Source organism: Dasypus novemcinctus, chromosome 5, assembly GCF_030445035.2.
Source record: "Dasypus novemcinctus isolate mDasNov1 chromosome 5, mDasNov1.1.hap2, whole genome shotgun sequence".
NCBI lineage: Eukaryota > Metazoa > Chordata > Mammalia > Cingulata > Dasypodidae > Dasypus > Dasypus novemcinctus.
The window spans coordinates 159,697,098-159,720,729 of record NC_080677.1 but is presented as its reverse complement, the minus strand read 5'-3'; the positions used below and the strand labels follow the sequence as shown (position 1 = coordinate 159,720,729).

Sequence of the window (23,632 nt, the reverse complement as noted above, 5' to 3'; positions counted from 1 at the left end):
CTCGGGTTCAGCACTGGACAGCTCCCCGCCCGGCCCCGCACACGGCAGGGGCTGATTGACAGAGGAGCCGACCAAACAGGGAAGCCGACGCCGGGAAGCCGCCCCGCCAGGGTTTGGTTGCGGCCAAGCTGCCTCTTTAAACCGGCTTTCCTCCCGAGAGCCGGCAGCAGCCGAGTGCGGTTTGCGGGCAGAGCCGGAGGCTCCACTTAACCAGCTGCCTGGCCCCCTCGCCTGCCCAGAGGAGCGGCCTCGCAGCGCGGGACCTGCCGCGCGCCCGCCCTGCAGGCTGTGCGCGCCCCGCGCCCTGGGGCCAGGGCAGCGAGCCCGAGCCGGGGCTGGGCGGCGGGAGCGACCTGGCCCCGGCCGGAGGATGGAGCCGCGTCCCCGGCGGCCGCGGCCGCAGCGGCAGCCCGGGCAGCCCCGGAGCGCACCTCAATGAAAGCGGCGGAGCCGACGGACGCGAGCAGGCCAAGCCCGGCTGCCCGAGCGGCGAGGTGCGTAATCGCCAGGCGACCCGCGGTGCCGCGGGGCAGCCAGCGCTGCCACAGGTGATCCCATCTTCTGCGCCGACAGCTTGGCCATCCGGGCCGATTTCGGACCATCTTATTCTAAAGTCCTTTGGGGTTTTTCTGGGTGCCGTCCGGCGAAGGGGGAAGACACCGAGAGAAAGTCGTCCTGTTGATACACTGATGACCAACATTTAAAAAGAGACGCCTCCCGTTCCCTCCTCGCCTCCGCGCCACGCAGCCGGGAGCCATGGCTTGCCCCCTACTCCTCTGCCTCCTGCTCGCCCCTCTGGGACCGCGAGCGGTGGGCGCCAGCCGCGGCCCTCCGGGACGGCCGGACCCCCCTCGGGAGAGGACCCTGAGTGGGAGGCAGCCTGCCCAGCCGCTGGCTCGCGCTTCTGCCTCGGACCCCTCGGCTCCCTGGAGCCGCCCCGCCGACGGCAGCACGTTGGCGCAGAAACTCTCGCAGGAGGTGCCCGCCGACGTGGCCTCTTACCTCTACACCGGGGACTCCCGCCAGCTGCAGCGCGCCAACTGCTCCGGCCGCTACGAGTTGGCGGGCCTGCCCGGGAAGCCGCTCGCCCTGGCCAGCTCCCACCCCTCCTTGCACGGGGCGCTGGACACGCTGACCCACGCCGCCAACTTCCTCAACATGATGCTGCAGAGCAATAAGTCGCGGGAGCAGAACTTGCAGGACGACCTGGAGTGGTACCAGGCGCTGGTGCGCAGCGTCCTGGAGGGCGAGCCCAGCATCTCCCGCGCGGCCATCACCTTCAGCACCGAGGCGCTGTCCGCGCCCGCCCCGCAGGTCTTCCTCCAGGCCACGCGCGAGGAGAGCCGCGTCCTGCTCCAGGACCTGTCCTCCTCGGCGCACCACCTGGCCAACGCCACGCTGGAGACCGAGTGGTTCCACGGGCTCCGGCGCAAGTGGAGGCCCCACGTCCACCGCCGCGGCTCCCACCACGGGCCCCAGGGCCTGGGCCACAGCTGGCGGCGCAGGAACGGGCTCGGCGGGGACAGGAGCCACGTCAAGTGGTCGCCGCCTTATCTGGAGTGCGAGGATGGCAGCTACAAGGCCGGCTGGCTGGTCACGCTCTCCGCTGCTTTCTACGGGCTGCAGCCTAACCTGGTCCCCGAATTCAGGTAGGTGGGGGAGGGGGTAGGAGAAAGCCGAGTCTTCCTTCCGGTTTCGCAGGTGGGCGTGCGTGCGGGGCAGGAGCACTTGGCAGTGACACTTACGCCTCCCCGCTGGGAGCAGAAGCTCCGCTGTGGGAACCCCACGCTGGCGCATGTGCCTGGGGGACCAGCGCCCCATGTCTGTCGACTTGAGGCACGCGGAGAAAGCCTTTCTCTGGGATGAGCTTCCCTGCAAGGGGGGGAGAATGGAGGCTCTTGGCAGAGCGGAGAAACCTCCGCTGCCCAATGCTCCCCTCGCAGTCCCTGTCCGGGTGATGCGACCCATCTCGGGGTGCGCGCCAGGCGCGCAGATCCGTGAGCCATGGATCGGAGCCGAGGAAAGCAAGCGGGAGGCAGAGCTCCTGGTTCTTTCACTTCTCCTTGTGTCGCTGGCGGCACCCGTCTGCTGTCCAGTCGCTTACTAGAGCGTATCGCCGAGCCGGTGCAGCCCCGCGGCCGCTCTGTCCCCTCAGCGGTCGCCTCGCTCTGGCTGCGCATCCGTCAGTGGTACGAGACAGCCCGCAGCGCGCAGGGTGCGCCTTCCGCCCGAGGCCCCGCACCCTCCCACCTCGGATTCCCTGGCCCTTCCTTTCCCCCTGGTCCCGGGTTCAGGCATCCGTGGGTCCTCAGCCCTTCGCCCACTCACCCGTTTTGTAGAAGAACCCGGGTGAGCTAGATTAGGGAAGGAGGAAATCGCCTCTGACCGAATTCACTCCGGAAGCTTGGAGAAAACGTAACAGTTCTGCATTCCCTTTCTCAAGGCAGAGCGTTGGAGGGACGAGGAGAATTTACAAGTTAGAGGGTGGTGACTTCTCCCTGGGCAGTGCTTGACCTCAGAGGTGAGGAAGGTCTAGAAGCGGCGCTTAAAGAGAGGATGTGAGGAGTGAACGGAAAGGAAAGGACTAGAAGTTACCAAGAGCTCTTGCGAGAGGGCCCAGCTACTGAGGTCCTCCCCGATTCTCACCGTGGGATGCCCTAGCAGGAGGACTTCCACGCTGAGGTTGCTTCTGTACTTTTCTGGGAACTTGGCAGAAGTGACAAACCTCTCATTGTGGGTACTTTTAAAAAAATGCTTTATTTGATACAGTCAGGACGGGATGCTGACCTGGTGGAAGAGACCAGGTGGAGGACTGGGGGGCAAGTGGGGGGCGTCAGAGGCTTGTTTATCTTGACACTGTCCTACGGCTAAATGACCTTGAGCAAGTTGCTTAGCCTTTCTGGGTTTTAGCTACTTATCAAGAGAGGCAGCTGGAGTAGACCCTCTCTAGAAAGCCACCCAGTGATAAAATTCTGTAGCTTTTAATGCTAGCAACACTTGAGAAGGTATACATCAAAGACAGCTCCCCTTCTACTATGGAGCATAGTGGTAATAGTCTGATAATGTTCTTTTATAATCCATAACAAAAGTTCCACAGCAGCGAAAGGTGTTGGTGGAGGGGTGATGTATGGGAATACTGCACATTATGCATGACTGTTTTGTAACCTCAATAACTTCTCTAATAAAAAACACACAAATGAACGCCCTCTCTTTGATTCTGCATGACCAGATTAAGTTCGCGCGTGTGTGTGCATGATTTCCTTTCTCTTTAAAGATCCTCTTTTAAACCAGAATAACTCTCTCTTGCTTTCAGGATAATCTTATTTCCTCCTGATTCTTGCAGGATCCTATTAGTAAGAACTGAGCTCAGCTTTGAGTCTTTGCCTATCATTTGCTCAGAAGAGGAAAGATTGCCCAGATATCATTCCCATCAGCAAATTACTGGTGGCCTTCAGATGAGCCTTTTCAGGGGAGACCCAGGACTGATCGATCTGTCCACACCCATCCATCCATCAATCATCATCCATCTATCATTCATCCATCCATCCATTTTCTATCTAAACATTTATTCTACATCATGCTCTGTGCTGCTTTGCATGCATTATCTTGATTAATCCTCACAACAACCCTATGAGAAGAGTTTTATTGTTTTCCTTATTTTATAGAAAAGAGAGCTGAAGAACAGAAAGGTTAAGCTTCTTGTCCAAGATGACAGCAGTTAAGTGGTGGAGGCAGGAGTTGAGCCTAACTCCCTACTCTTAACCATACTGCTGCACTCCATTTGTGAAGGAGTCCTAGGGGGTTACCTCTGATGTAGCTCCTGCTGCTGCTTAAGAATAGAATAGTTCATTTCCAGAACTATTGCTCTTAAGGACTGGAGGGCGTCGGCCACCCGAATGAATCTCGTGCTTCTCCCAGCTATGATGAATGGCTTATGTCACAAAAGGTGTGAATTGGTGGGGGCTCACATGCCCCCACCTTTTTTTTTTTTTTTAACTATGCTTAGAAGATAGTTTGTTTCCTCAGGCTGAGTCTCAAGTGCTTTCCTAGTTCTCACTGATGATGCTCTCCAGCCAGGGCATGAAGCTCTCTACAGAAGCTAGCCGGTGCTGGTGGCCTCCAAAAAAAATGAAGTTCAAGTCCTCTTGTGGGAGAGTTTGCCCCAAGTGCTGTGCCCCTACAATGAATGATTTTCACAGATCCTAACGAGTAGAACTGGAAGACATCTTCGCCTGATCCGATTGTCCCACCTGTCATTTTATTGATAAAGAAACAGAACTAAAAAGGCCCAGTGACCTGTTCAGAACTCTCTTATCTGGTTTGAAGCAAGAGCAGAAAGAGGATGGAGGCAGTCTCTGTTGAAGACCTATCCATCTAATGCAGGTTTCTGTGGCTCTCTGGACCTTGCACACAATCTACATTATGAAGGCATACTTTATTATCTTTTAGGGAAAAAATTAGCCCATAAAACATAGCTTGATTTTTTTAAAAAAAGAATATATTATTATACACATTTGAGGAAGTATTTAAGTGGGATATTTGTTAGTGGTTGGTAGTTTTTCTAAGATGTCTTTCCAAAATTCTTCAATATAGATCAATGATATTAGACAGGTAAATCTTGAATGAATCATTTCTGAGAAGCCATGATTAGGAATGTTAGTCACGATGTTAAATCGTCTTTTGAATTCTAGAAGGTTATTTGCAAAAAGCCTCACCTGTAATGAAAAATCCATAGATAATGACTTATTTATGGAAGAGAAAAGGAGGAAAAACTCTGTATTCAAAATTCTCATTTAAGGTCAGTTAATATTTCCTCAGGTTTTGCTGACATTTAAATTATATTACATCTTATTTTTAGGAAATGTAAATCTAAAACATGAAGTTGGAAACTAAGATCAAGAACACAGTCAACTACCCTTTTTATATTAATATTCATCTTTATAAAAAATCTCTCAGGACAAATCTTATTCTCCTCTGAGTGACAAAAATACTTTAAATTTCAAAACCTAGCATAAGACTTGTGAGGGAAGCAGAAGTTTATTGCTCATTTCTTTCTTTAAAAAAATGCACTAAGTTCCGTTCATGAAATATCCCTTGAGTTTTTTGTTGTAGAGCAATAGTATAAACATTTTAGTTCTCATCTGCCATCCAAGGTCAAGAGAGAGATAGTAATTATGTAAGGTATGCCCTAAACATTTTTATTTACATTAGATAGTCTTTACAGAGTTTTCCTTAAAGTTAGAATCTTTGATTTGGCCTAGTAATTTTTCTTTGGGGAACTGAAAGTAGTAAGGAGTTGGATCCCATTCTACTGAATGTAGAGGTAGGATTTTGATGGTGGTTGGAACTTGTCAACCCCTAGGACAATGCAAGGCAGTTAACAGAGCTCGTTGAATTCAAATGAAAGGTGAGTTCCTTTGGGAAACTGAAAGGAACCTTGGAATCCATCTAGTTCCATATTCTCATTTTATGGTTGAGGATATTGAGACCCAAAGAGCTAAGGAATTTGCTAGGAGTGGCATAGATCTTTTATGTCAGGTTAGGATGAAAGGGAACCAATATTTATTGAGCACTTACTATATGTAAGATACTTGATGCTTGATACATATCACTGCACCTAATTCTTAGAAGTAGTTGCAATTTCAGAAAAGTTGAGCAATTCACCCAAGGCAATGCAGCTGGTAAATTAGGGAGCCAAAATAAAATTTAGATCTATTTATGAAGGTTGTGTAGTCTTTCTACCACCATATGTTGATTTATATTTATTGATTCCCCAGTTATGATTTTCACCTTGTTTAGGTCAACACTGGTCCATTATCACATCAATCTTGCTATTGCTATTGGAGTGGTAGAGAAAATACAAATATTTCTTCTTGCTACCATTTGAGGTAGCAAGAAGAAGCAAATGGCATGTCACTTGAAATTAATTTTGGAAGGAAAATCAAGGCACATGAATCTTTTTGTCTTAATTAAAAAAACCATAATTGAGCAGTTGTAGGTTTATAGAAAAATCACTCAGATAGTAGAGATTTCCCATATAACTCCCTCCCCTAGTTTTCCCTATTATTAACACTTTGCGTTAGTGTGGAAACTTTGTTCCAATTCATGAAGCAATAATATTATATTTATGCTATTAACTATAGTTCATAATTTACATTAGAGTTCACTGTGTTATAAAGGTCTATGAGGTTTTTTAAAAAACTCTTTTACAACCTAAAATTTTCCATTTTATCTTCTTTAATTGTACAATTCAGTAGCTTTAATTATATTCCCAATGTTGTGCCACCATCATCACAATCCATTACCGAAACTTCTCCATCAACCCAAACAGAAACTTCATACCAATTAAGCATTAACTCCCCATTCCCCACCCCCTCTCCAGGGTCTAGTAGCTTATATTCTAAGTTCAGACTTTATGAATTTGCATATTCTAGTTATTTCATAAAAATGAATTCTATAATGTTTGCCCTTTTGTGTTTGGTTTATTTCATTCAACGTAATTCTTCAAGGTTCATCCATGTTAAAGCATGCATCAGAACTTTATTACATTTTCTGGGCAAATAATAATCCATTGTAGATCTATACCATTTCATTTATCCATCATCCTTTGATGGACACATGGGTTGCTTCCACCTTTTGGCTACTGTGAATAATGCCACTATGAACATCATATCCAAATACATGTTTTCAAATCTTTTGGGTATATGCCTAGTTGTGGGATTGCCAGGTCTTATGGTGGCTCTATACTTAACTTTCTGAGGAATCATCAAATTGTTGTCCAAAGTGGCTGTACCAGTTTACATTAACACCAACAATGTATGAGGGTTCCTATTTCTCCACATCTTTTCTAATACTTGCTATATTCTGTTTTTCTATTTTAATAGTAACTGGGCCAGTGGGTGTGCATAGTATCTTGTTGTGGTTTTGATTTGCATTTCATTAATGCTAATTAGTTAAGTATCTTTTCATGTGCTTATTGACCATCTACATATTTTCTTTGAAGAAATGTCTATTAGTCTTCTGCCCATTTAAAAATTTCAATTGGATTGCTTGTCTTTTTGCTATTGAATTGTAGCAATTTCTTTATATATTCTGATATTAAACCTTTATCAGATGCATAGTTTACAAATAGTTTCTCCTATTCTGTAGTTGCAATTTTACTTTCATGATGAAGTCCTTTGATGCCCAATAGCTTTAAATTTTGTTGAGGTCCCATTTATCTATTTTTCTCTTTTATTGCTTGAGCTTTTGGCGTAAAGTCTAAGAAATAAGAAACCATTGCCTAATACAAGGTCCTAAGAATGTTTCCCTATGTTTTCTTTTGAGAGTTTTATAGTTTTCATGCTAATATTTAGGTTTTTGATCCATTTTTGGTTAATTTTTGGGTGTGGTGTGAGGTAGGGGTCCACCTTCATTCTTTGCATATGGAGGGCCAGTTTTTCTATTGCCATTTGTTGAAGAGCCTATTCTTTCCCAATTGAGTGAAATTGGCACTCTTGTCAAAAATCATTTGGCCATATATGTGAGGGTTGATTTCTGAACTTTCCATTCAGTTCCATTGGTCCATATGCCTGTCCTCATAAGGCATATGAATTCTTGCTATAAAGAATCCTAGCACAGAAAAACCTTCCTAATGTTTAATTCAAATCTTACTCCAAACACTTTGCTTCTGATTCTTTTAGCCATTGAAATATTTCCCTATGGGTTTCAGGCTTTTAACATCCTTATAATAAATAAATACTTGCACAGTATATACAAAATAGTCAAAGGATTGTGTATTGTGTATTGAGAAGACTATTAGATTTGTCTTGGGACTTTATATCAAGTCCTAGTTTTATCTCTGACTAGCTGTATTGTATCTTTGGCAATCAGTTTCAGCATAATGAAAATGTGGGAATGGACTTAATGACCCTTAAATCTCTTTTTACATCCTTTTCCTATGAGTTCTTAGTAGCCTATCCAAGTGGTAAAAAAGTAATCTTTGAAAACAGATCTGATACATATGGAAATGGTACCTCGTGGAAATGATTTTGATAAGGGTGTAACATGCAGAGGAAGAGGGAATCAGGTGAGTGGCAGACCTGTTTTGTCTGTGTTTTGTACAAAGGGGAAAGAAAAGGCAGTGAAAGAAAGACTACAGTTTTGTGGAAACCCATTTTGGAAATGAATTATCATCAGTATCCCTGATTCACTGACTTCCTAAGGGATCATGTTTCTCCTTTACAACTGCATCCATACAACTCCATCAGTGATTCAGATACAGATTTCTGCTTTCAGCAAAAGAGGGAAATACACAATAGAAAAGAAAGGACTGACTTGCTCTTAACCTTTTTTGTTTCATGGACCCCTCACTAAGTCCATGCTATACTGTGTATTATTTAATAAATACATCACACCCACACAAGCATAATGTTTTTTTGAATTTCAATTCAAGTGCAGAGACCCCTTGTTAAGAATCCCTGATCTAAGCCAAACATAGCCTATGATTTTAGGAATTTTCTCTTGGGAGTAGGTAGTGAGGAGAAGAGGCTTACCTATAAGAACAGCATAGAAGCATTTCCCCAGGCTATTCATCGAAGGGTTTTTAGATGAACTGCTGCTATTGAAGCTTTTGAGTCTCAATTATTCTATCTGTGCATTGTGAATAGTAATGTGAATCTTCTTGGACTTCTGTAAAGACCAAAAGACATGAAGAATTGTTATAACACAGTTCAGGTAAATATTATTGTGTCATAGCTTCTATCTTCCCAAATAGTGTCTTCACCTGACTACAAACTTTCTTAGTTTAGGTGTATTAAAGTCACATTATTTATAGTAATGTGTAATTTGTATAATGGTTTAGTTTCATTTCTAATTATTGTGAAAGCTTGCAATATTGGTGGCTCATGGTAGAAATACTGGTTTTGGAGACAGAAGATGTTGGTACCAGCCTGGACCATCTCCTTGACTTTTTTGCTACCAGGGGCACAGTCACGTCTCGAATCCTCAGTTTTCTCATCTGTAAATGGACAGGATTGGACTAGATGACCTCTAAACTTCCTTACAACCCCAAATCCTAGGAATATGCACATAATTAAATCTGTCACTTTAACTTTGGAAGTTTTATTTGATTACAATGCTGAAATTAAATGAATTAATAGATGTTCATACAAATGCAGAATACGTTCATATTTGTTCATTGTTTGACTCTGTCATGGTCACTGAGTCATAGGATATTTAGAGGAAGCCCTCTAAACATACAATGAATTAAGAGACAAGAACTCCATTTCAAGATAAGAATAGGTATGATGAGTTTCCAGAGATTGAAAGATGCCCTGACATATACTTAAAATCAACATGAAGTTGCTTTACAGATTTCTAAGCCAAAGCCCTCAGCATGCTTCTGTACTTTTCCTCAAGATAATCAATCTTTACAGATTTTTGAAGCTTGAAAAGTACTTACTCTTAAAAACATTTGTTTGCAATGTTCTTTTGTAGTTGGCTTTAAGATTTCAAAAAAGCCTATTTATTTTGGAGCAGCAGTGGCGCAGCATCATCTTTCCACTTTCCAGAATTTGCATTTGGAAGCAGAAATGGGACTTCAGGACTGCTAAATGATTACAGGATTTATTTGCCTACCCTCTGGAGAGGGAGCTGGTGGCCTCACTAGATGAATTTTATAGTCTCAGCTGCTGGATAAGTCAAACATTACTTTCAGCTTCAGAAAGGTCGAAGTTTGTTGTACAATCTTTTGGGTTTAAGGCTACCTTTTCTTAGTTTTCAGAGTGCTGTTGAGTTCAACATACACCATGTTTTAGGATTATGTTGCAATATACCGAGATGCAAAGATGTATGTTGTTGTTCTGCACTTGTTGGTACAGAACCATTAAGACCCTGTGTGTTTTCTTTCTTCAGTTATGGATTGGTGTTTGGAAGGTGACTTAAGTAGAATTACTGAGACAACACATTGGGATTTTTACAACTTTGGCAGTCAATGGTGATTATGTACAGACAGTTGCTTGGTACTGGGGTGATCCTTGGGGACAGTTGCTAACAGCATTGCGGAGCTCCTACCAGGTACAGCTATAACATACACATCTGTGGGGCTTGTACACACCATTTTGAGGTATAATTTCACTTTGGTTGGCCATTTACTCACCCAACAAGTCTTTCCTCCTACAGAAGGAGACTTGCCCTATGAAATGATTAGGTGGCTAGGCTGTCCTATGAAATACTTCCTAATGTTAATCCTCTTGGCTAAAAGTCTTTCTTAGGTCTTTTTTCCTCCCTCTTTCCTACAATGCCAAGGTCTCTTCTTTCCCCTCTGGGATCTAATGTCTCCCAGAGCTCAGCTGTGGGAGACCAGGCATAGGCTTAACTTTTACTGGGCCTCAGCAATTTGAGCTTCTTGGGCCTTCTCTCCTTGAGTTCAGCTGTGGGAGAACCTGGAGTCCTTCCTCTCATATGGCGGATCAATATGGTGGCTTCCTTTTCCTCCATGTCTCCCTTTATATCAGACCCAACAAGAGGGTGGAGACCCAGACTAGTTCATGCCTCACTGACTAGTCTAATCAAAAGCTTCGCACACCCACAAGAAGAGATTAGGTAAAGAACATAACCTTTTCTTTTTTATTCACCAAAATTCAAGCTGTCACCCTTGGTGTATCAAGTGTGACTAAATTTCTTTCTGATATCTGTGGATATTATAAGACAACTTCAGGGTACATGTAGTTTCATTACAGGGTTATAGGTAGAATTTACAAAAACCACAAATTAGATTAAATGCCTTCTGACCGCAAGGTAGGAAAGATATTTTTTCTCCAAGTAAAAATCCTGTCCTCTACCTCTCTGTCAAAGAAGTCAGTCTCACAAATACACAGCTGATGCTGCTAATTAACAGAGATCCAGTTAATTTTTATTCATTATAATATAGGTTGCAACTTTTGTCTTAGAAACTACAATGAAAACAAAACAATGCATAATTCGGAAAAATTAGCATTTAAAAAAATCCTAGCAAAGTTCCCAGTAAACTTAAGAAAACTCAGAATTACATAGGATTTTGGTTTACTTTTTAACCTAGCTTTCTCACTTTTTATATGTTTTGTCAGATATGTATGTCTTGTACTATTATGGAAAAACTTTGATAATAACAAAAGGCACTTTTATCTAAGAAAGAGTGATAGGTGTGATAGTAAGGAATAATGTATTTCATCAATTTAAAAAAAATTGTAGTTGTAGCTTTACAGAAAAACCATAGAGACAGTGTAGAGTTACCATAATCTGTCTTATTACTAACATTTTACATTAGTGTGGTACATTTGCTACAATAGAAGAATCAATATTATTATAATTGTATTATTACCTATAGCCCATAAATTTATGTTAGGGTTCACTCTTTGTGCTCTATGGGTTTTTAAAAACTTTTATTGTGGTAACATATATCCAACATAAAATTTCTCACTTTAACCATGCTCAAGTGTACAGTGCAGTGGCATTAGTTACATTCACTTTCACAATGTTCTGTCATCTCCAAATTTCATCAATGTTGAGATGCACCTTTTTCACATTTTAATGTCTCTCAAATTGAGATATGTCTAAAGATGGAGGGGGTGTGATTTTCAATCGACAGTCTCTTTTAGTGGTACACAATATAATGGTGAATATTATAATTAATGGCATCGGATATTTGATGGATTGTGATATTAGGAAATGGGGAAATGAATTCCAAGCCTCTCCAACTCATGTATAAGTTATTAAAGTGCAGTGGAATAGGTATATATAGAAACAAAATATTTAGACCTTATTGCTGTAGGTAAAAGGATTGCTATTTGTCTTTATAATGATTCTCTTAAACAGACGGCAGGCTACAATGAAACATGTAACCACATTTTCCTTCTTCTTTTTACTTATCTCTCTCCTTCCTTCTTCCCTCTTCCTTCCCCCTTTCCTTCCTCCCTTCCTTCCTCTCTTCCTCCCTCTTTCCCTTTGTCCCTCCCTCCTCCTTCCTCCTGCCTCCCTATCTTCTTCTCTCCGATTTTTTCTCATTCTTCCTCTTTCCCCCTCTTTCCCTCTCTTTCTTCCTCCTCACCTCCCTCCTTTCTTTCTCTCTTTCACAGGAATTTATTGTCTCTCAGTTTTGGACACTAGAAGTCCAAAATCAAGGTACTGGCAGGACGTGCTTTCTCCAGTCTGTAGCATTCTGTGGTGCTTGCCGACAAATGCTCTGCCCCCGTCACATCTGTCCCCTTCTGTCTCTTCCTGTGGCTTGTACTTGTGTGTGTCCAAATTTTCTCTGCTTCAAGAACTCCAGTCACAGCAGACTAAGGCTCGCCTCATTCAGATTGACCTCATCTTTTATTTTTAAATTGTGGTAGCATATACACAACATAACATTTCCCTTTTTAACTACTTTCTTGTAAATAATTCACGTTTTACTTTTATTGTATGTGAAATGCACAAAATATTGGGCTAGCAGCAGCAGAAACCCTTATTTTCAGAATAGGTAAGGTAAGGATTATCAAACGCTTTCCCACACTGTCTAGTAAAGTATTTCATTCACTCGGTGGGAAAATAGCAGCGATAGGCCAGGAACCGGAAGGAATGTCAGTATCGCCTTTCTAAAGGGCTTAAAGGTTCCGGGTGGAAATAGAAACTCTGTGGAGTCAGGTAACTAGTAGCCAATAAGTCTCATGTGAAATTATGTTGGGGGAGTGTTTTTCTTTCTCTTTTCCAGCTGGAAACAGAATGCCTGGAATAGAATTAAGAGTTAGGTTTCCTCCTGGAGAGCAGGGTTTCTCAACCCCAGGACACTGATATTTTGGGTCAGTAATCCAGATAATCCTTTGTTGTGGGGGCTGTGTCTTGTGTATTAGAAGATATTATTAATGAATTCCAAAAAGAAATATTGGATTATGTTCGTAAACTTATCTTTTCCTCTGGGCATATTGGATTATATTGGATTCCGAGGTATGCTTGATTACTTAAGTAAGTAGGGCCAGTAGGGCATTGAGTCCCTGCCCCTTGGTGGGTGGGGACTCACAGATAAAAGGCATGGCAAAAGACAGAGTGGAGGGTTCTTAATGTTGGAGCTTTGATTGTGGAGTTTGATACTGAAGTCTTAAGCTGGAGCCCCGGGGAAAGAGACAGAACTATTTGCCTGATAGTCTACAGCTGACCTTGTGGAGAAAACAGATGAGCTGAGCCCAGAGGAACCCAGGAAGCCTGAGCCCTCGCAGACGTTGGCAGCCATCTTGCTCCAACACATGGAAATAGACTTTGGTGAGGGAAGTAACTTATGCTTTATGGCCTGGTATTTTTTAGCTCCTAGCCCAAATAAATACCCTTTATAAAAACCAACCAATTTCTGGCATTTTGCATCAGTACCCTTTTGGCTGACTAATACGCCTGGCCTCTACCCACTAGATGCCAGTTGCAACCCCTCCCCAAATTGTGACAACCAAAAATCCCTCCAGACATTGTCAGATGTTCCTTGGGGCACAAAACTGCCCCTGGTTGAGGAACATATAATATGCTATTCCGGGGCTATCCTTATTTCTAGGTTTTTCTATGTTTGCATGTATGCATGCATATATATGTATCAGGTCACATTTCAAGCTATTTATTTATTTTTCCATTTAGCACATAATGTCATTGTGTATATAGAACCTGAAATGAGTTGAGAAATGGAAAATTTTGATGGATCAATGAAATATTAATTTACATTTACATGTCATTAGGGCTGTAAAAGAAAAGCTGGCCAAATTCTTGGCAGAATCTGGGGCTAAGCATGGTTTTGCTACTTTTATGGTAAATGCCTTGTATTTAAAATTCCTTGCTAAAAGATGTAATTTGAAATGAAATTGTGTGTGTGTAAGGGGATCTGGAGGACAGAAAGAGGAGGGGACAAAGTGGGGAGTAGGACATAGAAGAGAGAGGGGAAAAATGGAGGTGAATGAATTGAGGAGATAAAATTAGCACTCAACGATGCTGTTCAAGATAGTTTTACTGTCCCATGAAACTGTTTATCACTAAACACTTTTACAGTTCCCAGGAAACTGAATATTCTTCTCTGGCAGGTAAAGAGGAATCAAGTTTCAGAAGATTTAATTATTGTAAGATAGGTTGAATGTTCTTGCATTTCAGAATGTTCTTTCAGGAAGGCAAAGCTATTAACAGACTGACGTAGTGCTTATCCCATGAAAGGGGTATTGCTACCTCGCAACATAGATTCTTAAAATATTTAGTTTGCCTTGTTAACTTGATTGAGTCAACTAGTGTTGAACTGATTATAAATGAACTTTCCTAGAAGAAATATTACATTATTAAATATTACATTATTTAAGGCTTTAATGAACATATGTGTAAAGATGCTGCTTTCACTATTACAAGTGCCTAGAGTCCTGTTAAGTCAGAAGAGAGCTTAAAAATGAACAATGGCCCCCTGAGGAAGACGGTTTAGCCGTCACAGTGCGAATGAGCTCAGCACACACGGGTGGGTGACGACTTCACCTTAAACATGGGATCTGCAGGGCATGCAGCGAAAGGGGCCAAGGAGCAGTGCAGGAGCGCTGGAGGAGAGAGACCACCGGGCGGATGCCGTGGAGGAGTCCAAGGCTCGTGGAAAGAAGCATGATGATTATAATTTAATACATAAATATAAATTTTTTCTGGATCAGGCGAACTTTAGAGAGAGCTGTTTCAGGTATTAATAGTTATGGGAAAGGCTCTCAGAAAGTTATTTGACAATACATCCTTTTCTCCACTTTTATGAGGAAGATGCAAATAGAAAAAATGAAGTTAGGGTCATTCTTCTTATTTTTTTTATTTATTTTTATTTTTTTATTTATTTAAATCCCCCCCCCCCCTCCCCTGGTTGTCTGTTCTTGGTGTCTATTTGCTGTGTCTTGTTTCTTTGTCCGCTTCTGTTGTCGTCAGCGGCACGGGAAGTGTGGGCGGCGCCATTCCTGGGCAGGCTGCTCTTTCTTTTCACGCTGGGCGGCTTTCCTCACGGGCGCACTCCTTGCGCGTGGGGCTCCCCACGCGGGGGACACCCTTGCGTGGCACGGCACTCCCCGCGCGCACCAGCACTGCGCATGGCCAGCTCCACACGGGTCAAGGTCTACCATATGGTAGACGGACGCCCTAACCACTGGGCCAAAGTCCGTTTCCCTAGGGTCATTCTTTAAGGAAGTAGGGTTTTAGTAAATATTTTGGGGGAAGCTCCTTTTCAAGGAATGAGAATTTTAGAGGTGAAAAGGATTTTAGAGCTCACGTAATCCGGTTCTATTTTGAAGGGTGAGGAGATCGAGAGCCCGCGGAAGGTTGACTGTCACTGGCTAGCTATGGCTGCAGTGAACGCACAACGCTTAAATACTAGACACTGGGCCAGCATGGAAAGGTCAATGGGCATTCATTATTCACTGACCCCAAACCTTTCTGGGCATCAGAGTCACCTGAAGAACCTGATAATTTGTTCCCAGGCCCTGGGGACGAGCTAATCAGTGGATGGGAGGAGAAAGGCTTTGTAATTCAGAAACAGCTGCTCCTTCAACATGAACGCGGGAAGAAAACAGTATCCAACAAAGTAGAATTCATTTTAGAGGATTTTAAGAATTAAAATGAAAAAAAAAAACAAAACTTCAGCTATCTAGAAAATCTGGCGACAGGCTTCTGTACACCTGAAGCATTCCAACAATGTCTGTGACCCTCTCAGTCCTGGAAAGGTTTGACAGGCTGGCTCTTTTTGGAGGTGGAGAGATCCAGGCCCTGCCTTGGATGGGGAGCCTTTGAGTGTGTGCTCTGTTTCCCCCTCACTTTTTTGGGGCTCTTCTTTGTGTTCTTGCCTTTGAAATGGGTACTGTGGTGAGGGTGGGCTGCCTCCTGTTTTCACGATCTGGCTCTTTCTGTCAACGTCCTGTTCCTCCAGCCGGTTGTCCATGTCCTTCAGGTGCGAGGGTCACGGTTCACAGTTCTCATATCCGGGGCCTCGTCTCTAGAAGGAGCGGCTGAGGGGTTACAGAGGCAGGTACGAGCCCAAGAGCTCCCTCTCCTGCTTGGCCCGGTGCGAGCTCCTCAACTTCTCTGGCTCCATCTCCTCCTCTGCGGAGGGCTCCAACACTGCTCCCGGTGTCAACCTTAAGCGTGCTTATATTAGTAAGAAACAAGCACATTCTTGTTGTTTCCCCAATGATGCTGTGTATAGTGAGCCTGGCTAGGGCCGTAGGTACTGAGGACAGACGATTGAAATCCCCAGCCTCGTGGGCTCTTGAGTAGCAAAAAAAGAACACATGATTATCCACGGAAACAAGCGTTACGAGGACGGACGCGGAGGCTGCAGTGGGGTGGCTGAGCAGTAGGGTGGGCTGCCTTGGGTGGGTGGTCGGGACAGGCCCCTCTGAAGACTGAGCTGAGGAATGGAGGGTAAGAAGGAGGACACCACAGAACAAGCCGAGACAGCCAGCGTGGCTGGGTGGAGTGACGTGGTGACGGGGAAGAGAAGCGTGAGGGCCCAGGAGAGGCCAGGAAGTCCTCGACGCGCTCACGAGAGAACACGGCAAGTGCGCTCCAGATCTCTACCGCTGGGGTAACCAAGTGCGCTCCAGATCTCTACCGCTGGGGTAACGTGTAAGTTGGGAATGCATTTTCATTTTTTCCCCCTTCCGGTGGGGTTATTTTAACTTTCTTGGTTCATTTTCGTTGCCTGTTTCCCTTTCCTCCTGCCTTCAGTCTTGGCTTTTCTGCCCATTGCCTGCCTCAGCTCTGAAGTTTGGGTTTTCCTGTTTCTTCAGTGAGCTTTCTGCCAAAGAAGAAGCGATTTCTAATTGAATGTGAATGAATAAATTGGAATAGTTGAGAGGTAAGGGAAGGGGAGCAGAAATCCGGAGTGCCTGCAGAAATCAGTTTGGTGCTTTCCTTGCTCGCAGGCTTAACCTGTGACGTGCACCGCTTGCCAGCGCTTGCCGGAGGCAGCAGGGGAACCAGGGGCGAGGCGCTGCCCGGAAGCGCTGGGCAAAGCCCTCTCTCCCCTCCCAGCTGGCCCGGGAGGACGCCAGCCGGCCCGGCTTCTCAGATGGGCTGGCAGCTTCTGTCAGCTGCCATTTCCTGACGTGCTTTCATGCCTTTCATGGTCTAAGATCTCAGGGTCCAGGGCTGCCCCAAGAACTGCCAGTAAGAGGCACAAAGACACAGACGTGAGGTTGGAGGAGCCAGAAGCCAGATGGCCAACACTTGGGACAGGAATTTGGAGGAAGTAGGCTGGTATGGCAGGAAAAGGAGTAGTGGGAAGAACGTATCTCTAGGGCAGAGCATTTAGAGAGGGAAAATTGGGTTATGGGTTTTTTACCTTCTTCAGTATCACAAATGTGGTGTTTAGCTTTGTATTCCTTCTTGTTCTCCACTTTCCTATTCCTTGTTTTGTTAATTATATTTTTATTTAAAACTTTTCTATTGTTTACCTTTAAAGCTCTAAATAATATTCTACCACCTTGTTTTTTTATTAGAGAAGTTGTAGGTTTACAGGAAACTCATGTATAAATTAATAGCAGTCCCATATACCACCTTATTATTAAGCCTTGCATTTGTGTGGTAACTTTGTCACATTGATGAAGGAACATTTTTATAATTGTACTATTGACTATTGTCCATGGTTTACATTAGGGTTCTCTGCTAAGACCTTGTTTTGCATGTTTACATTATATCTTTTCTTTACTCAACTTTTGTTCCTTTGCCCTCTTACTCCTGTTGCCTATTCCAATATTTTTACATAATTTCAAAATAACATTTGCATTCTCTTGTTACAGTAAAAAAATTTCTGTTCTTTGTTCATTAGTTGCTTCTAAGAATGGAAACTTCAATAATGGAATCCATAACATTTTAAGAAGAGTGTTCTAAATTTCAAGGTCAAATAGATTCTCTCCCTTTTTTAGTTCCTTGCTCAAAACCATTCCACATTTGGTGTGTTTATGTTTGCATGAAGACTTTTTATGCGTTAGTTCTTCTTGGTGTCCTTAATTGTGTTTCCTTTTAATGTTAAAAAATAAAAAAGGAAGAATATGTATAATTGATTTCTAAGACACCCAACTTTTTTAGGTTGCAGCGCTGGGGATTGAACTGGGGATGTATGGGAAGCTGGCGCTCAACCACTGAGCCACATCGGCTCCCCTGAGTTGGTTTTTTAGTTTGTTTGCTTGTTTTTTCTTTTTCTTTTCTGTTGTTTTTACGAGGCACTGGAACGAAATTGGGGACCTCCCATGTGGGAAGCAGGTGCTCAACCGCTTGAGCCAGTATCTGCTCCCCCACCCAACTTCTTTTTTTTTTAACTTGCAATTGGATTTATTTTTATTTTTATTTTTAGCATTTTTTATTGTATTTTTTTGAAGGTACATAGATCACAAACAATGTTACATTGAAAAATACACCAACTTCTTAACCATTTCTCAAAGAAAACATTCCTCTTGGAGTCTCATAATTTGTACAAATTGCTTAAGGCCTTTTGCAAAATACATATCATGGAAATCTTTTTAATTTATTCATCTTTTAGATTATTTTAATAACCATATGTTGGATGTAGGCCCTCATTTCTAGAATTCTCTCTCTCTCTCTTTGGAGACCATTCTGAATTAATTTTTTAAGAAAGGATGTGTGGAAGGCAAACATTCTAAACCCTTCCTTGTCTGAAAACGTCTCTGTCTTCATGCATGATTAATAGTTTACCTGGTTATAGTACTATAGGTTCAAAGTATTTCCCCCTCAGAACGTTAAAGACATTGTTATATCATTTTTAACATCCATTGTTGCTGACAAAGAAATTTGATGCTGATTAATTACTTATGTAGATATACTTTCTACACAATATGGGAACTTTTAAGATCTTTTCCTTTTCCTGGGGATTCTGAAATTTCATGATGATATGCTTAGATGTGAATCTTATTATTATCGATCAATTTCACCATTTAGTGGGCCCTTATTTTTTCCAGGCAGAAATTTTCCTTTACGATTAAGTCATTTTTGCCTATCCATTTTCTCTTTCTGGAACTCCGACAATACAATACAATTGGGTATTGGACTTTCTGGTCTAATCTCTAGATTTCTCAACTTTTTTTACTTTCTTTTTACTTTATTTTCTGGGAGACTTTCTTTCTTTTACCCCAAAATTATTTTTTCATTTGGAAATTTCTTTTAATTTCTACGAACTCTTTCTTCATCTCAGATTGTTCTTTTTTTTAATAATAGTATGTTTGTTTTCTTAAATTTCTTCAAGGATATTAATTAGAATGCCTGTTAAATTCTCTTCTGTTCCCTCAGTTACTGCTGGGTTTTCCAGGTTCTGATCTTTTGTTTGGTCACGTTAGTCCTTCTCCTTTGTGCTACCTGTTCTCCTTAGACATATCCCTTGTCGGTCATTAATGTTATGACTGAGGGACCAGGTCACGTGACCTAGCTGGATGGCAGGGATTCTTGAGACAGGTGTGTGGCCTGTTCCTCAGGAGACCTCTCCCTTGACCGTTAGGCTTCATTCACTGTAGGATGCCTGAGGAGGAAGTGGGTAGTCTCTGTTCCACCCTAGATCTTTACAACGAATAACCATTCTAGAATACGGCTCTCCCCAGGCATCACTTTATTCCCTTTATGGAATAGTTCTTGGTTTTTAACTTGAAAATAAATGCCATCAATGCACTCAGGGAGGGGATGTACCGACTCTTGTAAATGTTTAGAGGGAAGTCTTCAGTTAGTAACCTTGACGTTTGTCTCAGTTTCTGGAAGGCCTGCTGCAAGAGCAGTTTCCACGCTGCTCCAGCCTTCTCCGGTACTGGCTTAGCTCCTGCTGCCCTAGCTTATCTTTAATATGGCCCCAGAGAATTGCATCGCGTCTCTGTGCAGCTGCTTCTCCTCATTGCAGTGTGAATCTCTTACTTGTTATGCTCATTGACTGTCACTGCCATTGGATTTGGGGAGGCAGGCAGTAGAAAACATAAAGGCTCCATTCACCATTTTCAACAAGTACTTGAACCTAGGTCTTCTGACAGTCTTTTTTCCCTTATACCTAAGATATGGATGTCACATTCAGCTCATTTACTTACTGTGTGTCCTTAGTCAAGCCATTCTACCGCTTTATGCCCCAATTTCTTAATGTTAATTAGGGAGAATAATATCATCCATAGATAGATGCAATATAAATTGGGGAGAATAATGTCAGTCACATGGTTTCAATGTGGATGTTTTTGAAGATACCTAGCAGAATGTCTGCTACATAAAGAACACTCAGTAAATGGTAACTTAAATATTAGGGATTAGAGTATATAAGTAGAACCTACATTCAGCATCCACATTGGTTGTCTAACCAAAGTCCTAACCAAAGCTCTTTATTTTTAATTTCAATGAAAGCATTTTAAATTTGCCTTATTACATGTTATTATTTCTGGATCAGAAGTGTTCATTTACATATGCTGTATATCTTACTCTGAAAAATTACCATGAACAGCTTGTCTTATCATATAAAATATTAAGATTTAGGAAAAAAGCTAATTAGAATTAAAAACCCATGCAGATTATCAGTTGAGTAATTTGGTTTGAAGCTCTATATAAATAAAAGCCAACAGGGGAAAAGAAAAAGAGACCAGCATAATGGAACTTAAGAAACTAAGGGAGCAGATGTAGCTGAAGTGGTTGAGCACCTGCTTCCCATGCATGAGGTTCTGGGTTCAATCTCTGGTAATTCCTAAAAAGAAAAATGAAAAACCAACTCTCACCGGGGAGCAGCTGTAGCTCAGTGGTTGAGTGCCTTTTTCCCCTGTATGAGGTCCTGGGTTCAATCCCTGGGATCTCGTTAAAAAAAAAAAAAAAGAAATTAACAAAAAAAGATAAATTTTTGCTTAAATAATGCAGCCAAATAGTGACATAAATGGCATGTGTGATTAAATCACCAGGAAATCCCAAGGTCTTCTACAGTTCTTATTATATATTTTAAGGCAGTGTTCCCATTAGATGTTTAATTTCTCTGACAACAGATGCTTTGTTGTTTTTTTTTCTTCTCAACTCAAGAAACTATGATTCTGACCATATTATGTAACTTCTCTACACCTCATTTTCCTCATCTTTAAGCTGAGAAAGTACTTCCTCTCTCATAGGATGGTTGTTTGAATAAAATGATTCCTCATTTTGGTTATCTCATTGTACTGGATTCCCTGACAAGGGATTGTCCCCCCTCACTGAGAAATGATCAGTGGTGACCTAAGGAGCAGTGTGGAAGTGGTTGATAAAATAAATTGCCCTCCTGTTATTTAAAACTGAAATAAAATGTCTGGAAGCTCAAATTTATTTCAGTGAAAGAAAACCACAAAATGAGACATCAGTCAGCTACCCCTGCAAAAGCAGCAGGTTCAAAATCTATTTTTCGGGGGACCTTCACCTATTACCAGATTCTAAATCCTAGCAATTTAAAGAGATGCACTGCACTTAACTTTGAAAAAGTATCTCCTTCAGGAGCCTCAAAATACAAAGATTATATTTGTGAATGGAGGATAAATGCCCCATCCTGACTGAGCTTTCTTCATTTCATATTTATTGGTTCTCTTTTCATCCTGAGTTATTTTTTTTTCACTCAACATGTACAGGTCTTCCCAAGGAAGGGATGAACTGATTGCCAAAAAGACTTCCAAGACCAAGGAATCAGACAAAGGGAAGATGTTTGTTACTATGTAAAGTTTTGGCAAGCTTTTCTGGATGTATCTACTGCAAAGTGTATGGGGGAAAGAACCTTTTCTTGCTTTAAGACAGATTCTCTTGTCAAATTCTTCTTGATGGTCTAGCAGAGATGAGGTTTTCCAAACATGTTGCCACAGGAATATAACGTCATGACTAAAACTATGGATAGCTATATGGTTGGAAAATAAGTGTAAATTAATTTCTGGCAATATTTGGGAAGAGAATTTATTATAATTAAATAATGGTATTAGAAAAAAGCCTGCCACAAAGTCCTCTTAATTGGCTTCCCAAATAAACAGAAATGATAAAGATATTCTTAGCAATATATTATAACTAATACTAATGGTTTTTATAGAAAGGCAGGAGGGAAAAATGAACTTATTCTCTTAAAGTTGCCTAGTAGGTAACCTTAAAGCAATGATGAAAAAAATAAGAATATTTAGAGTGAAACTGAGTTTAGTCTCCAATAAGCCAATGGCAGTTAGTTACCAGAAGGTCTATAATTAGTATTAATATTGTGATTAACTTAGCATTCTGGCTATAGTTAGGGTTAAGTCCATTGAGAGTTTCAATGAAGCCGATATGATGATGACAAAGCAGTTTCCACACATACGCCATTGACATTTTCATCATTATTGTTTGTTTTAAGAGAACATGCTATAATAAAAATATTTCTTAGCAGGTTGCTGGATTTAGAGAAGAATAATCCTTAAGTTTTAGAAAGAATCATTTGTTTCCTTGCCCTTACCTGTATTAGACATATTTGGTTGAATAGATAGAAGAAGTCTACTTTGGGTAAAAATAATGATATTTAAATATCCAGTCATTTTAGAAAAAATTGACTAAAGATGAGAATGTGCTATTTGATTGATTTTACAAGAGAAAAATTTCAGAATATTGTAAAATCCTTTATTCTAGAGAATTTTTGATGAATGAAATAATTATCCTCTAGTTTTAAAAAACAATTTTTTTTATTATAAAAATGTGTGTTCAGTTAGAAATAAGAGAAAATAAAGATCAACCAAAGAATAAAATTTTAATCCTCACAAACTTAATGCTCATAGATAATCCCTGATAACATTTTGGTATATATCTTCATTGTAAAACATACATTTAAAAAATTCTTATCTTCTAAAATATATATCAAACATCATATACCCTTTTTTTGATTGCTAATTATTTTCAAATTCATCAAATATTCTTTTGCAAAACTTTAAAAATGACTGAATAGTCTTATGTACATGTTTTCAAGTTTACTAAACTAACACAATCTTGGTTTTCTATGGCTAAACAGTTCACATGTCAGAAGGTAGGGTATGAGCAGGTGATTTATAAAGGCCTGAAGCAGAATTGTGCTGGATTGGTTTTCCCTTACTTGTAATGGACAAACTAGCCTGGTATTGTTTTATGGACAGTGGAGGAGAATATGATGCTCCTGGCTCAAAGAGAATAGACTTTATGCAGAGCTTCAAGTATGTGTCATTTCTCAATTTGGCCCATGTTTCATGGGGGTGACAAAAAGGACTCATGATGGATGCCTGAACATTTGGTGGATTATAGAAGGGGAACACTGAACTGAGGGATTCACTACTTCCATATAATCAGAAAGAAACCTACTCTTGACATTATCTCATCCCCAAAGATTGCTCCCTGCAAAACATAATCCTGAGAAATGGCCCAAGGGAGAGATCAGGACCTTGCTTTCTTGGTATACCCAGCAAGACCTTGCAGGAAGCTCAGGCCAATGGCAGATGGCCTCTCCCAACAAAGTCCCTTTTACTATATCTTTATGGGAGTACCATGCTGTTTTTATCACTGTAGCTAAGTAATAAGCTTTAAGTCAGGAAGTGAGAGTCTTCCAACTTCATTCTTTTTGTTTTTAGCCCTTTATCCTTCCAAATAAATTTGATAATTGGCTTTTCCATTTCTGCAAAAAAATGCTGTTGAGATT

At 41.8% G+C, this 23,632-nt stretch overlaps 1 protein-coding gene across 1 annotated transcript in view; it reads left to right on the top strand.

Moving 5' to 3' along the window:
- The first annotated feature begins 455 nt into the window (after positions 1-455).
- Positions 456-23,632, top strand: part of GPR158 (G protein-coupled receptor 158) — a 476,701-nt gene continuing 453,524 nt past the window's right edge. The window contains exon 1 of the mRNA XM_058297805.2: positions 456-1,649. Within this exon, the coding sequence (XP_058153788.1) occupies positions 757-1,649 (893 nt within the window). The 5' untranslated portion in view covers positions 456-756. The remainder of the gene's footprint in view (positions 1,650-23,632) is intronic.